This window comes from Salmo salar, chromosome 07, assembly GCF_965601325.2.
Source record: "Salmo salar chromosome 07, fSalSal1, whole genome shotgun sequence".
Lineage (NCBI taxonomy): Eukaryota > Metazoa > Chordata > Actinopteri > Salmoniformes > Salmonidae > Salmo > Salmo salar.
The window spans coordinates 5,122,469-5,135,000 of NC_138297.1; the positions used below are offsets into that span (position 1 = coordinate 5,122,469).

At 44.4% G+C, this 12,532-nt stretch overlaps 1 protein-coding gene across 1 annotated transcript in view; it reads right to left on the reverse strand.

The window, feature by feature from the left end:
- The window catches only part of LOC106591872 (short transient receptor potential channel 5), a 108,997-nt gene that overhangs the window by 60,459 nt on the left and 36,006 nt on the right, over positions 1 to 12,532 (reverse strand). The window contains exons 2-4 of the mRNA XM_082977328.1: positions 7,155 to 7,299; positions 3,687 to 3,937; positions 1,615 to 1,794 (exon numbers count right to left, since the gene is read on the reverse strand). Coding sequence (XP_082833454.1) covers positions 1,615 to 1,794; positions 3,687 to 3,937; positions 7,155 to 7,290 — 567 coding nt within the window. The 5' untranslated portion in view covers positions 7,291 to 7,299. The remainder of the gene's footprint in view (positions 1 to 1,614; positions 1,795 to 3,686; positions 3,938 to 7,154; positions 7,300 to 12,532) is intronic.

A 12,532-nucleotide genomic window follows, 5' to 3' on the forward strand; every position in this document is an offset into this window, starting at 1 on the left:
TGGTGTGGTGTGGCGGGGTGTGATGTGGTGTGGTGTGGCGGGGTGTGGTGTGGTGTGGCGGGGTGTGGTGTGGCGGGGTGTGTTGTGGTGTGGCGTTGTGGGTTGTGGCAGGGTGTGGCGGCGTGTTGCATGGTGTGGTGTGGTGTGGCGGGGTGTGGTGTGGTGTGGCAGGGTGTGGCGGGGTGTGGCGGGGTGTGGTGTGGTGTGGCGGGGTGTGGTGTTGTGTGGCAGGGTGTGGCGGGGTGTGGTGTGGCGGGGTGTGGTGTGGCGGGGTGTGGTGTGGTGGGGCGTGATGGGTTGTGGCGGGGCGGGGTGTGGCGGGGTGTGGTGTGGTGTGGTGTGGTGGGGTGAGGTGTGGTGTAGCAGGGTGTGGTGTGGCGGGGTGTGGCGGAGTGTGGTGTGGTGTGGTGTGGCGGGGTGTGGTGGGGTGTGGTGTGGCGGGGTGTGGCGGGGTGTGGTGTGGTGTTGCGTAGTGTGGTGTGGCGGGGTGTGGTGTGGCGGGGTGTGGTGTGGTGTGGTGTGGCGGGGTGTGGCGGGGTGTGGTGTGGCGGGGTGTGGTGTGGCGGGGTGTGGTATGGCGTGGCGGGGTGTGGCGGGGTGTGGCGGGGGGTGGTGTGGCAGGGTGTGGTGTGGCGGGGTGTGGTGTGGCGGGGTGTGGTGTGGTGTGGCGGGGTGTGGCGGGGTGTGGTGTGGTGTGGTGTGGCAGGGTGTGGTGTGGCGTGGTGTGGTGTGGTGTGGCGGGGTGTGGCGGGGTGTGGTGTGGCGGGGTGTGGTGTGGTATGGTGTGGTGGGGTGTGGTGTGGTGTAGTGTGTTGTGGTGTGGTGTGGCGGGGTGTGGTGGTGGTGTGGTGTGGCGGGGTGTGGTGTGGTGTGGCGGGGTGTGGTATGGCGGGGTGTGGCGGGGTGTGGCGGGGTGTGGTGTGGCGTGGCGGGGTGTGGCGGGGTGTGGCGTGGTGTGGCGGGGTGTGGTGTGGCAGGGTGTGGTGTGGTGTGGCGGGGTGTGGTGTGGCGTGGTGTGGTGTGGCTGGGTGTGGTGTGGTGTGGTGTGGCGGGGTGTGGCGGGGTGTGGCGTGGTGTGGTGTGGCGGGGTGTGGTGTGGTGTGGTGGGGTGTGGTGTGGTGTGGTGTGGTGGGGTGTGGTGTGGCGGGGTGTGGTGTGGTGTGGCGGGGTGTGGTATGGCGGGGTGTGGTGGGGTATTGCGGGGTGTGGTGTGGCGTGGCGGGTGTGTGGCGGGGTGTGGCGTGGTGTGGCGGGGTGTGGTGTGGCGGGGTGTGGTGTGGCGGGGTGTGGTGTGGCGGGGTGTGGTGGGGTGTGGCGGGGTGTGGCGGGGTGTGGTGTGGTGTGGCGGGGTGTGGTGTGGTGTGGCGGGGTGTGGTGTGGTGTGGTGTGGCGGGGTGTGGTGTGGCGGGGCGTGGTGTGGCGGGGCGTGGTGTGGCGTGGCATGGCGTGGCGGGGCTTGGCAGGGCGTTGCGGGGCATGGCGGGGCGTGTGTGTGTGTTCAATGCCAAATGGAATTCAATTGCATTGTTGTCATATTGTGAAAGGAAACAATAAAAATTGTCATATCAAAAAGGTACGTAAAACATTTATATTTGACATAAATTCCCATCACACCTCGGAGCTGGAGGAACACTCGACACAGTCACATCGTATCTGGTGGGGTCTGGGGATGGCCACCTTCCTCTTGACCAGTAGTTTAATGATCTCATAGTTGTTAGTGTGAGCTGCCAGGATAACAGGAGTTATGTCCGGAGTAAACTCTGAGAACTGACTGTCCATCAGCAGGGATGGGACCTGGGAGGAAGAGAGGAGGGAGAGGAGAGAGGAGGGAGGAGAGGGGAAGAGAGGAGGAAAAGAAGGGGGAAAGACAAAACAAAAGGTAAGTATGAAAGACCTGAGAAAGGACCTTGAAGAGGAGAGAGTGGGGTTGAAAATGAAATACAGTAGAGAGTGACAGAGAGTGGGTTTAGTTTCTTTCATCTCTCTAAGGAGTGAAGACTATTTTTCTCTCTCTCTCTCTCTCTCTCTCTCTCTCTCTCTCTCTCTCTTTCTCTCTCTGTCTCCCTCGCACCGTCTCTCTCTGTTGAGGCATGGATGAAGAAATGCATTTCACAGTTATTCAGAGAGGAGCGAGAGAGAGAACTGGGGACCGGGAGAGAGAGGGGGGAGAAAGAACCTCCGTGACAACTGATAAGATGGCAGGGGAGAAAAACAATCCACCAGGTGAGAGGAATAGAGGAGAGAGAGGAGACAGAGGGAGGACAGATGAGAAATAGGAAAGAGAGAGAGAGAGAGAGAGAAGGAGAGAGGAGACAGAGGGAGAGAGGACAGAGGGAGAGAGGAGAAATGAGAGAGAGGGAGAGAGGAGACAGAGGGAGAGAGGACAGAGGAGAAAGGGGGAGAGCGAGGGATAGAGGAGACAGAGGGAGAGGGAGAGACAGAGAGAGAGGGAGAGAGGATACAGAGGGAGAGAGAGAGAGAGAGAGAGAGAGAGAGAGAGAGAGAGAGGAGAGAGAGAGAGGACCGAGGAGAAAGAGAGGGAGAGAGGAGACAGAAGGAGAGAGGACAGAGGAGAAATAGGAGAGAGAGAGGGGGAGAGAGAAGACAGGAGAGAGAGAGGGAGACAGATGGAGAGAGGACAGAGGAGAGAGAGAGAGAGAGAGAGAGAGAGAGAGAGAGAGAGAGATCCCTATATAGTGAATGAGAATTATAATCCAATTACATTCACTTACACTACAATTCTCTCTCTCTCTCTCTCTCACACACACCACACAACCTTATCCCCCACCCCTCTCTCCACTCGGTCTCCTATGAGACAGCAGCAACTCCACAGTCCCTACCTGTTTCTCTCCACTCGGTCTCCTATGAGACAGCAGCAACTCCACAGTCCCTACCTGTTTCTCTCCACTCGGTCTCCTATGAGACAGCAGCAACTCCACAGTCCCTACCTGTTTCTCTCCACTCGATCTCCTATGAGAACTCCACAGTCCCTACCTGTTTCTCTCCACTAGGTCTCCTATGAGACAGCAGCAACTCCACAGTCCCTACCTGTTTCTCTCCACTAGGACTCCTATGAGACAGCAGCAACTCCACAGTCCCTACCTGTTTCTCTCCACGCGGTTTCCTATGAGACAGCAGCAACTCCACAGTCCCTACCTGTTTCTCTCCACTCGGTCTCCTATGAGACAGCAGCAACTCCACAGTCCCTACCTGTTTCTCTCCACTCGGTCTCCTATGAGACAGCAGCAACTCCACAGTCCCTACCTGTTTCTCTCCACTCGATCTCCTATGAGACAGCAGCAACTCCACAGTCCCTACCTGTTTCTCTCCACGCGGTCTCCTATGATCAGCAGCAACTCCACAGTCCCTACCTGTTTCTCTCCACGCGGTCTCCTATGATCAGCAGCAACTCCACAGTCCCTACCTGTTTCTCTCCACTCGGTCTCCTATGAGACAGCAGCAACTCCACAGTCCCTACCTGTTTCTCTCCACTCGGTCTCCTATGAGACAGCAGCAACTCCACAGTCCCTACCTGTTTCTCTCCACTCGGTCTCCTATGAGACAGCAGCAACTCCACAGTCCCTACCTGTTTCTCTCCACTCGGTCTCCTATGAGAACTCCACAGTCCCTACCTGTTTCTCTCCACTCGATCTCCTATGAGACAGCAGCAACTCCACAGTCCCTACCTGTTTCTCTCCACTCGGTTTCCTATGAGACAGCAGCAACTCCACGGCCCCCACCACCTCTTTCCGTATGGCGTAGAGAAGGGCGTCTCCCGTAGCAACCCCGTGGTCCAGAAGTAGTTCCATCACCTCCAGGTTCTCGTTCTCGATTGCGATGAGTAGCGCGCTCCGCCCCAGAGGGTCCAGACAGTTTACATCCATGTTATAGTATACCTCCGCCTCACGCAACGCGTGCTTCACACCCACATAGTCCCCTGGAGACAGTAGGGTAGGGTTAGGGGACAGAGGGACAGAGGGGTAGGGTTAGGGGACAGAGGGACAGAGGGGTAGGGTTAGGGGACAGAGGGACAAAGGGGTAGGGTTAGGGGACAGAGGGACAGAGGGGTAGGGTTAGGGGACAGAGGGACAGAGGGGTAGGGTTAGGGGAGAGACCATGCTTCACATCTACATAGTCCCCTGGAGACAGTAGGGTAGGGTTGAGGGACAGAGGGAGGAGAGAGATACACTACATGACCTAAAGTATGTTGACACCTGCTCATCCAACATCTCGTTCTAAAATCATGGGCATTAATATGGAGTTGGTCCTCCCCCCTTTGCTGCTATAACAGCCTCCACTCTTCTGGGAAGGCTTTCGACTAGATGTTGGAACATTTCTGCAGGGGGACTTGCTTCCATTCAGCCACGAACATTAGAGAGGTCGGGCACTGATGTTGGGCGATTAGGCCTGGCTCGCAGTCGGCGTTCCAATTCATCCCAAAGGTGTTCGATGGGGTTGAGATCAGGGCTCTGTGCAGGCCAGTCATATTCTTCCACACCAATCTTGACAAACCATTTCTGTATGGACCTCGCTTTGTGCACAGGGGCATTGTCATGCTGAAACAGGAAACGGCCTTCCCCAAATTGTTGCCACAAAGTTGGAAGCACAGAATCATCTAGAATGTCATTGTATACTGTAGCGTTAAGATTTCCCTTCACTGGAACTAAGGGGCCTAGCCCGAATCATGAAAAACAGCCCCAGACCATTATTCCTCCTCCACCAAACTTTACAGTTGGGACATAGTGCCAATGCAATCTGGCAGTCCGACGGACGTTTCCACTTCACAATAACAGAGCTTATGGTTGACCGGGGGCAGCTCTAGCAGGGCAGAAATTTGACGAACTGACTTGTTGGAAAGGTGGTATCCTATGACGGTGCCACGTTGAAAGTCACTGAGCTCTTCAGTAAGGCCCATTCTTCTTCCAATGTTTGTCTACGGAGATTACATGGCTTGTGTGCTCAATTTTATACACCTGTCAGCAATGGGTGTGGCTGAAATAGCCAAATCAACTAATTTGAAGGGGTGTCCACATACTTTTGTATATATATTGCATAAGTTAGGGCTAAGGACCATGTTGTCGTAAACCTCCGCCTCGCACACAGCTTCACACCATAGTCCCCTGGAGATAGGGTCAGGACAAAGAAATACCTTTTAGCATTTTTGACAATAGAAACTCGTTTTAGTCATTTTTTGTTGTTGTTGACAATAGTATCGTTACTTGAAATGTAAGTCAAGTTTCTTTAAGTTCCTGTAAGTTGTCTTTTGAAACACGGACAACGGTGATACTGTAAGGTGAATGCACCAATTTGTAAGTCGCTCTGGATAAGAGCGTCTGCTAAATGACGTAAATGTAAATGTAAAATGTCAAGGAGGGTACTCAAGGACGCAGGAGGGGTGAAGTCAGGCGCAGGAGACAAATGTCCGTGAAACACACGTTTAATGAGCGTAATCCTCAAACAGCCAAAAACAGGCAAGGCAGGGCAGGAATACAAAATACACAGTATGAGCCCGGAAACAAAGTAGGGGCGCAGCCCAAAACTCATCAGCCTTACACATACACAGGCAGAGGAAAAACACCGAACCCCAGCCTAACCAACCTGACGAAAACAATCACGCACAAAAAACAAACCTAAACAGAAAGCCTAAATACCCCCCGTCCCCCACCCCCCACTAATGAACTAATACAACACAGGTGCAAACCTAAACTAGACCTAACAAAAGGAAAAAGAACAGAGGATCGGTGGCAGCTAGTAGGCCGGCGACGACGACCGCCGAGCGCCACCCGAACGGGGAGAGGCGCCACCTTCAGTCGACGTTGTGACAGTACCCCCCCCTGACGTGCGGCTCCCGACAGATACGATATTATTAGGGAGGATGATAAATGAGACTGTGTAGATAGAGAGTACAAAGTACTCTTACATTTCTGGGTTTTGACATAATTACTAATACCGTAAAAGTTCAATTATACACACAGCTTTTGCTAATTTGTATAGTTAATTGTTAAATTTGAGTATTTTAATAACTTTCTTAATTTCCTGCACTAATGTGTTATAATTTACACACTGTGTCACGTTTCTTTTGTCTTAGTGTGACTCTATAAAAATAAAAAAAACTTTATAAAAAAGTTTCCATGACAATGATTTTTCTCCTCTTTGACTGTGCATTTTTGGCGGTTCCAACCAGCTGATTTTCAGGGTTCTTTATTCCTGAAGTTGTTGACTGTTTTTGTATTTGCCAGTAAGCTAGATGTTAGCAGCAAACGGCTAGCAGTTCTTAGCTGTTAGCAGCAAATGGCTAGCAGTTCTCAACTGTTAGCAGCAAATGGCTAGCAGTTCTCAGCTGTTAGCAGCAAATGGCTAGCAGTTCTCAACTGTTAGCAGCAAATGGCTAGCGGTTCTCAGCTGTTAGCAGCAAACGGCTAGCAGTTCTCAGCTGTTAGCAGCAAACGGCTAGCAGTTCTCAGTTGTTAGCAGCAAACGGCTAGCAGTTCTCAGCTGTTAGCAGCAAACGGCTAGCAGTTCTCAGCTGTTAGCAGCAAACGGCTAGCAGTTCTCAGCTGTTAGCAGCAAACGGCTAGCAGTTCTCAGCTGTTAGCAGCAAACGGCTAGCAGTTCTTAGCTGTTAGCAGCAAACGGCTAGCAGTTCTCAGCTGTTAGCAGCAAACGGCTAGCAGTTCTCAGCTGTTAGCAGCTCTCAGCTGTTAGCAGCAAACAGCTAGCAGTTCTCAGTTGTTAGCAGCAAATGGCTAGCAGTTCTTAGCTGTTAGCAGCAAATGGCTAGCAGTTCTCAGTTGTTAGCAGCAAACGGCTAGCAGTTCTCAGCTGTTAGCAGCAAACGGCTAGCAGTTCTTACTTGCGATAAAAACGGATGATTACCATCATTTTTGTTGTTGTTGTCATTAATTAATTAATTAATGTGACAAATCCAACATTAAAACTCGTAAACAATTTATGGTAATTCATGGTAAATTCTTAAAGAATGAATTTAGCCCTGCCGTTTATTTGAACCAGGCGTTTATTTGCTGAAATGCGTACCATTGCCCGGTTAGTAAAAAGGGAAAGGCATCTATTTGAGACGCTGCATTTATTTGAAGTTTTACGGTCTATATTTTCACATACTATGTTTGTGAGGTAACAATATGGCTGTATATTACCTTTCTCAACGGCAGTGAGGTAGGCCCTCTCCTCAGCAGAGAGCTCCACCTCAGCCCGTACAATCTGCAGTGGGATTCTGTCTCGGTACGGAGAGTAGCTCACTTTCTGATAATACAACTGGGCCATTGGATTCATCTGGCCTGGCTGAGAGAGAGAAGGGGAGAGGGAGAGAGAGGAGAGAGAGAGAGAGAGAGAGAGAGAGAGGAGAGAGAGAGAGAGAGAGAGAGGGTCGAGAGAGAGAGAGGGAGAAGGGGTCGAGAGAGAGAGAGGGAGAAGGGGTCGAGGGAGAGAGAGGGAGAAGGGGTCGAGGGAGAGAGAGGGAGAAGGGGTCGAGGGAGAGAGAGAGAGAGAAGGGGAGAGAGAGGAGAGAGAAGGGGAGAGGGAGAGAGAGAGAGGAGAGAGAGAGAGAGAGAGAAGGGGTCGAGAGAGAGAGAGAGAGAGAGAGAGAGAGAGAGAGAAAGAGAGAGAGAACACATTTAATGCATATAAATCAACATCAAAATAGCACACAGACTCTCAAAACATCTGGATTAACCTTGGTTCTACAGTGGTGGATATTGGCTCATTATTGCAGATGTCATTGAGATCATAGCCTTGGTTTGCCAGATCTGGTTCTGCATCGTGTAGAACATTAGGCGTTAAACATCTCGTTAATTATGAAATAGTTGGCTAAGCAGAAAACGGGAGCTGGATAAAGAAAAGACAAAACCAGGACAAATAGAACTTGTTCAGCAGTGGTGAACAAATACTATTACAGATATCTGGATTGGGTTGAATTAACACATATTACAGATATCTGGATTGGGTTGAATTAACACATATTACAGATATCTGGATTGGGTTGAATTAACACATATTACAGATATCTGGATTGGGTTGAATTAACACATATTACAGATATCTGGATTGGGTTGAATTAACACATATTATAGATATCTGGATTGGGTTGAATTAACACATATTACAGATATCTGGATTGGGTTGAATTAACACATATTACAGATATCTGGATTGGGTTGAATTAACACATATTACAGATATCTGGATTGGGTTGAATTAACACATATTACAGATATCTGGATTGGGTTGAATTAACACATATTACAGATATCTGGATTGGGTTGAATTAACACACATTACAGATATCTGGATTGGGTTGAATTAACACATATTACAGATATCTGGATTGGGTTGAATTAACACATATTACAGATATCTGGATTGGGTTGAATTAACACATATTACAGATATCTGGATTGGGTTGAATTAACACATATTACAGATATCTGGATTGGGTTGAATTAACACATATTACAGATATCTGGATTGGGTTGAATTAACACATATTACAGATATCTGGATTGGGTTGAATTAACACATATTACAGATATCTGGATTGGGTTGAATTAACACATATTACAGATATCTGGATTGGGTTGAATTAACACATATTACAGATATCTGGATTGGGTTGAATTAACACATATTACAGATATCTGGATTGGGTTGAATTAACACATATTACAGATATCTGGATTGGGTTGAATTAACACATATTACAGATATCTGGATTGGGTTGAATTAACACATATTACAGATATCTGGATTGGGTTGAATTAACACATATTATAGATATCTGGATTGGGTTGAATTAACACATATTACAGATATCTGGATTGGGTTGAATTAACACATATTATAGATATCTGGATTGGGTTGAATTGACACATATTACAGATATCTGGATTGGGTTGAATTGACACATATTACAGATATCTGGATTGGGTTGAATTGACACATATTACAGATATCTGGATTGGGTTGAATTGACACATATTACAGATATCTGGATTGGGTTGAATTGACACATATTACAGATATCTGGATTGGGTTGAATTAACACATATTACAGATATCTGGATTGGGTTGAATTAACACATATTACAGATATCTGGATTGGGTTGAATTAACACATATTACAGATATCTGGATTGGGTTGAATTAACACATATTACAGATATCTGGATTGGGTTGAATTAACACATATTACAGATATCTGGATTGGGTTGAATTAACACATATTACAGATATCTGGATTGGGTTGAATTAACACATATTACAGATATCTGGATTGGGTTGAATTAACACATATTACAGATATCTGGATTGGGTTGAATTAACACATATTACAGATATCTGGATTGGGTTGAATTAACACATATTACAGATATCTGGATTGGGTTGAATTAACACATATTACAGATATCTGGATTGGGTTGAATTAACACATATTACAGATATCTGGATTGGGTTGAATTAACACATATTACAGATATCTGGATTGGGTTGAATTAACACATATTACAGATATATGGATTGGGTTGAATTAACACATATTACAGATATCTGGATTGGGTTGAATTAACACATATTACAGATATCTGGATTGGGTTGAATTAACACATATTACAGATATCTGGATTGGGTTGAATTAACACATATTACAGATATCTGGATTGGGTTGAATTAACACATATTACAGATATCTGGATTGGGTTGAATTAACACATATTACAGATATCTGGATTGGGTTGAATTAACACATATTACAGATATCTAGATTGGGTTGAATTTACACATATTACAGATATCTGGATTGGGTTGAATTAACACATATTACAGATATCTGGATTGGGTTGAATTAACACATATTACAGATATCTGGATTGGGTTGAATTAACACATATTACAGATATCTGGATTGGGTTGAATTAACACATATTACAGATATCTGGATTGGGTTGAATTAACACATATTACAGATATCTGGATTGGGTTGAATTAACACATATTACAGATATCTGGATTGGGTTGAATTAACACATATTACAGATATCTGGATTGGGTTGAATTAACACATATTACAGATATCTGGATTGGGTTGAATTAACACATATTACAGATATCTGGATTGGGTTGAATTAACACATATTACAGATATCTGGATTGGGTTGAATTAACACATATTACAGATATCTGGATTGGGTTGAATTAACACATATTACAGATATATGGATTGGGTTGAATTAACACATATTACAGATATCTGGATTGGGTTGAATTAACACATATTACAGATATCTGGATTGGGTTGAATTAACACATATTACAGATATCTGGATTGGGTTGAATTAACACATATTACAGATATCTGGATTGGGTTGAATTAACACATATTACAGATATCTGGATTGGGTTGAATTAACACATATTACAGATATCTGGATTGGGTTGAATTAACACATATTACAGATATCTGGATTGGGTTGAATTGACACATATTATAGATATCTGGATTGGGTTGAATTAACACATATTACAGATATCTGGATTGGGTTGAATTGACACATATTACAGATATCTGGATTGGGTTGAATTGACACATATTACAGATATCTGGATTGGGTTGAATTGACACATATTACAGATATCTGGATTGGGTTGAATTAACACATATTACAGATATCTGGATTGGGTTGAATTAACACATATTACAGATATCTGGATTGGGTTGAATTAACACATATTACAGATATCTGGATTGGGTTGAATTAACACATATTACAGATATCTGGATTGGGTTGAATTAACACATATTACAGATATCTGGATTGGGTTGAATTAACACATATTACAGATATCTGGATTGGGTTGAATTAACACATATTACAGATATCTGGATTGGGTTGAATTAACACATATTACAGATATCTGGATTGGGTTGAATTAACACATATTACAGATATCTGGATTGGGTTGAATTAACACATATTACAGATATCTGGATTGGGTTGAATTAACACATATTACAGATATCTGGATTGGGTTGAATTAACACATATTACAGATATCTGGATTGGGTTGAATTAACACATATTACAGATATCTGGATTGGGTTGAATTAACACATATTACAGATATCTGGATTGGGTTGAATTAACACATATTACAGATATCTGGATTGGGTTGAATTAACACATATTACAGATATCTGGATTGGGTTGAATTAACACATATTACAGATATCTGGATTGGGTTGAATTAACACATATTACAGATATCTGGATTGGGTTGAATTAACACATATTACAGATATCTGGATTGGGTTGAATTAACACATATTACAGATATCTGGATTGGGTTGAATTAACACATATTACAGATATCTGGATTGGGTTGAATTAACACATATTACAGATATCTGGATTGGGTTGAATTAACACATATTACAGATATCTGGATTGGGTTGAATTAACACATATTACAGATATCTGGATTGGGTTGAATTAACACATATTACAGATATCTGGATTGGGTTGAATTAACACATATTACAGATATCTGGATTGGGTTGAATTAACACATATTACAGATATCTGGATTGGGTTGAATTAACACATATTACAGATATCTGGATTGGGTTGAATTAACACATATTACAGATATCTGGATTGGGTTGAATTAACACATATTACAGATATCTGGATTGGGTTGAATTAACACATATTACAGATATCTGGATTGGGTTGAATTAACACATATTACAGATATCTGGATTGGGTTGAATTAACACATATTACAGATATCTGGATTGGGTTGAATTAACACATATTACAGATATCTGGATTGGGTTGAATTAACACATATTACAGATATCTGGATTGGGTTGAATTAACACATATTACAGATATCTGGATTGGGTTGAATTAACACATATTATAGATATCTGGATTGGGTTGAATTAACACATATTACAGATATCTGGATTGGGTTGAATTAACACATATTACAGATATCTGGATTGGGTTGAATTAACACATATTACAGATATCTGGATTGGGTTGAATTAACACATATTACAGATATCTGGATTGGGTTGAATTAACACATATTACAGATATCTGGATTGGGTTGAATTAACACATATTACAGATATCTGGATTGGGTTGAATTAACACATATTACAGATATCTGGATTGGGTTGAATTAACACATATTACAGATATCTGGATTGGGTTGAATTAACACATATTACAGATATCTGGATTGGGTTGAATTAACACATATTACAGATATCTGGATTGGGTTGAATTAACACATATTACAGATATCTGGATTGGGTTGAATTAACACATATTATAGATATCTGGATTGGGTTGAATTAACACATATTACAGATATCTGGATTGGGTTGAATTAACACATATTACAGATATCTGGATTGGGTTGAATTAACACATATTACAGATATCTGGATTGGGTTGAATTAACACATATTACAGATATCTGGATTGGGTTGAATTAACACATATTACAG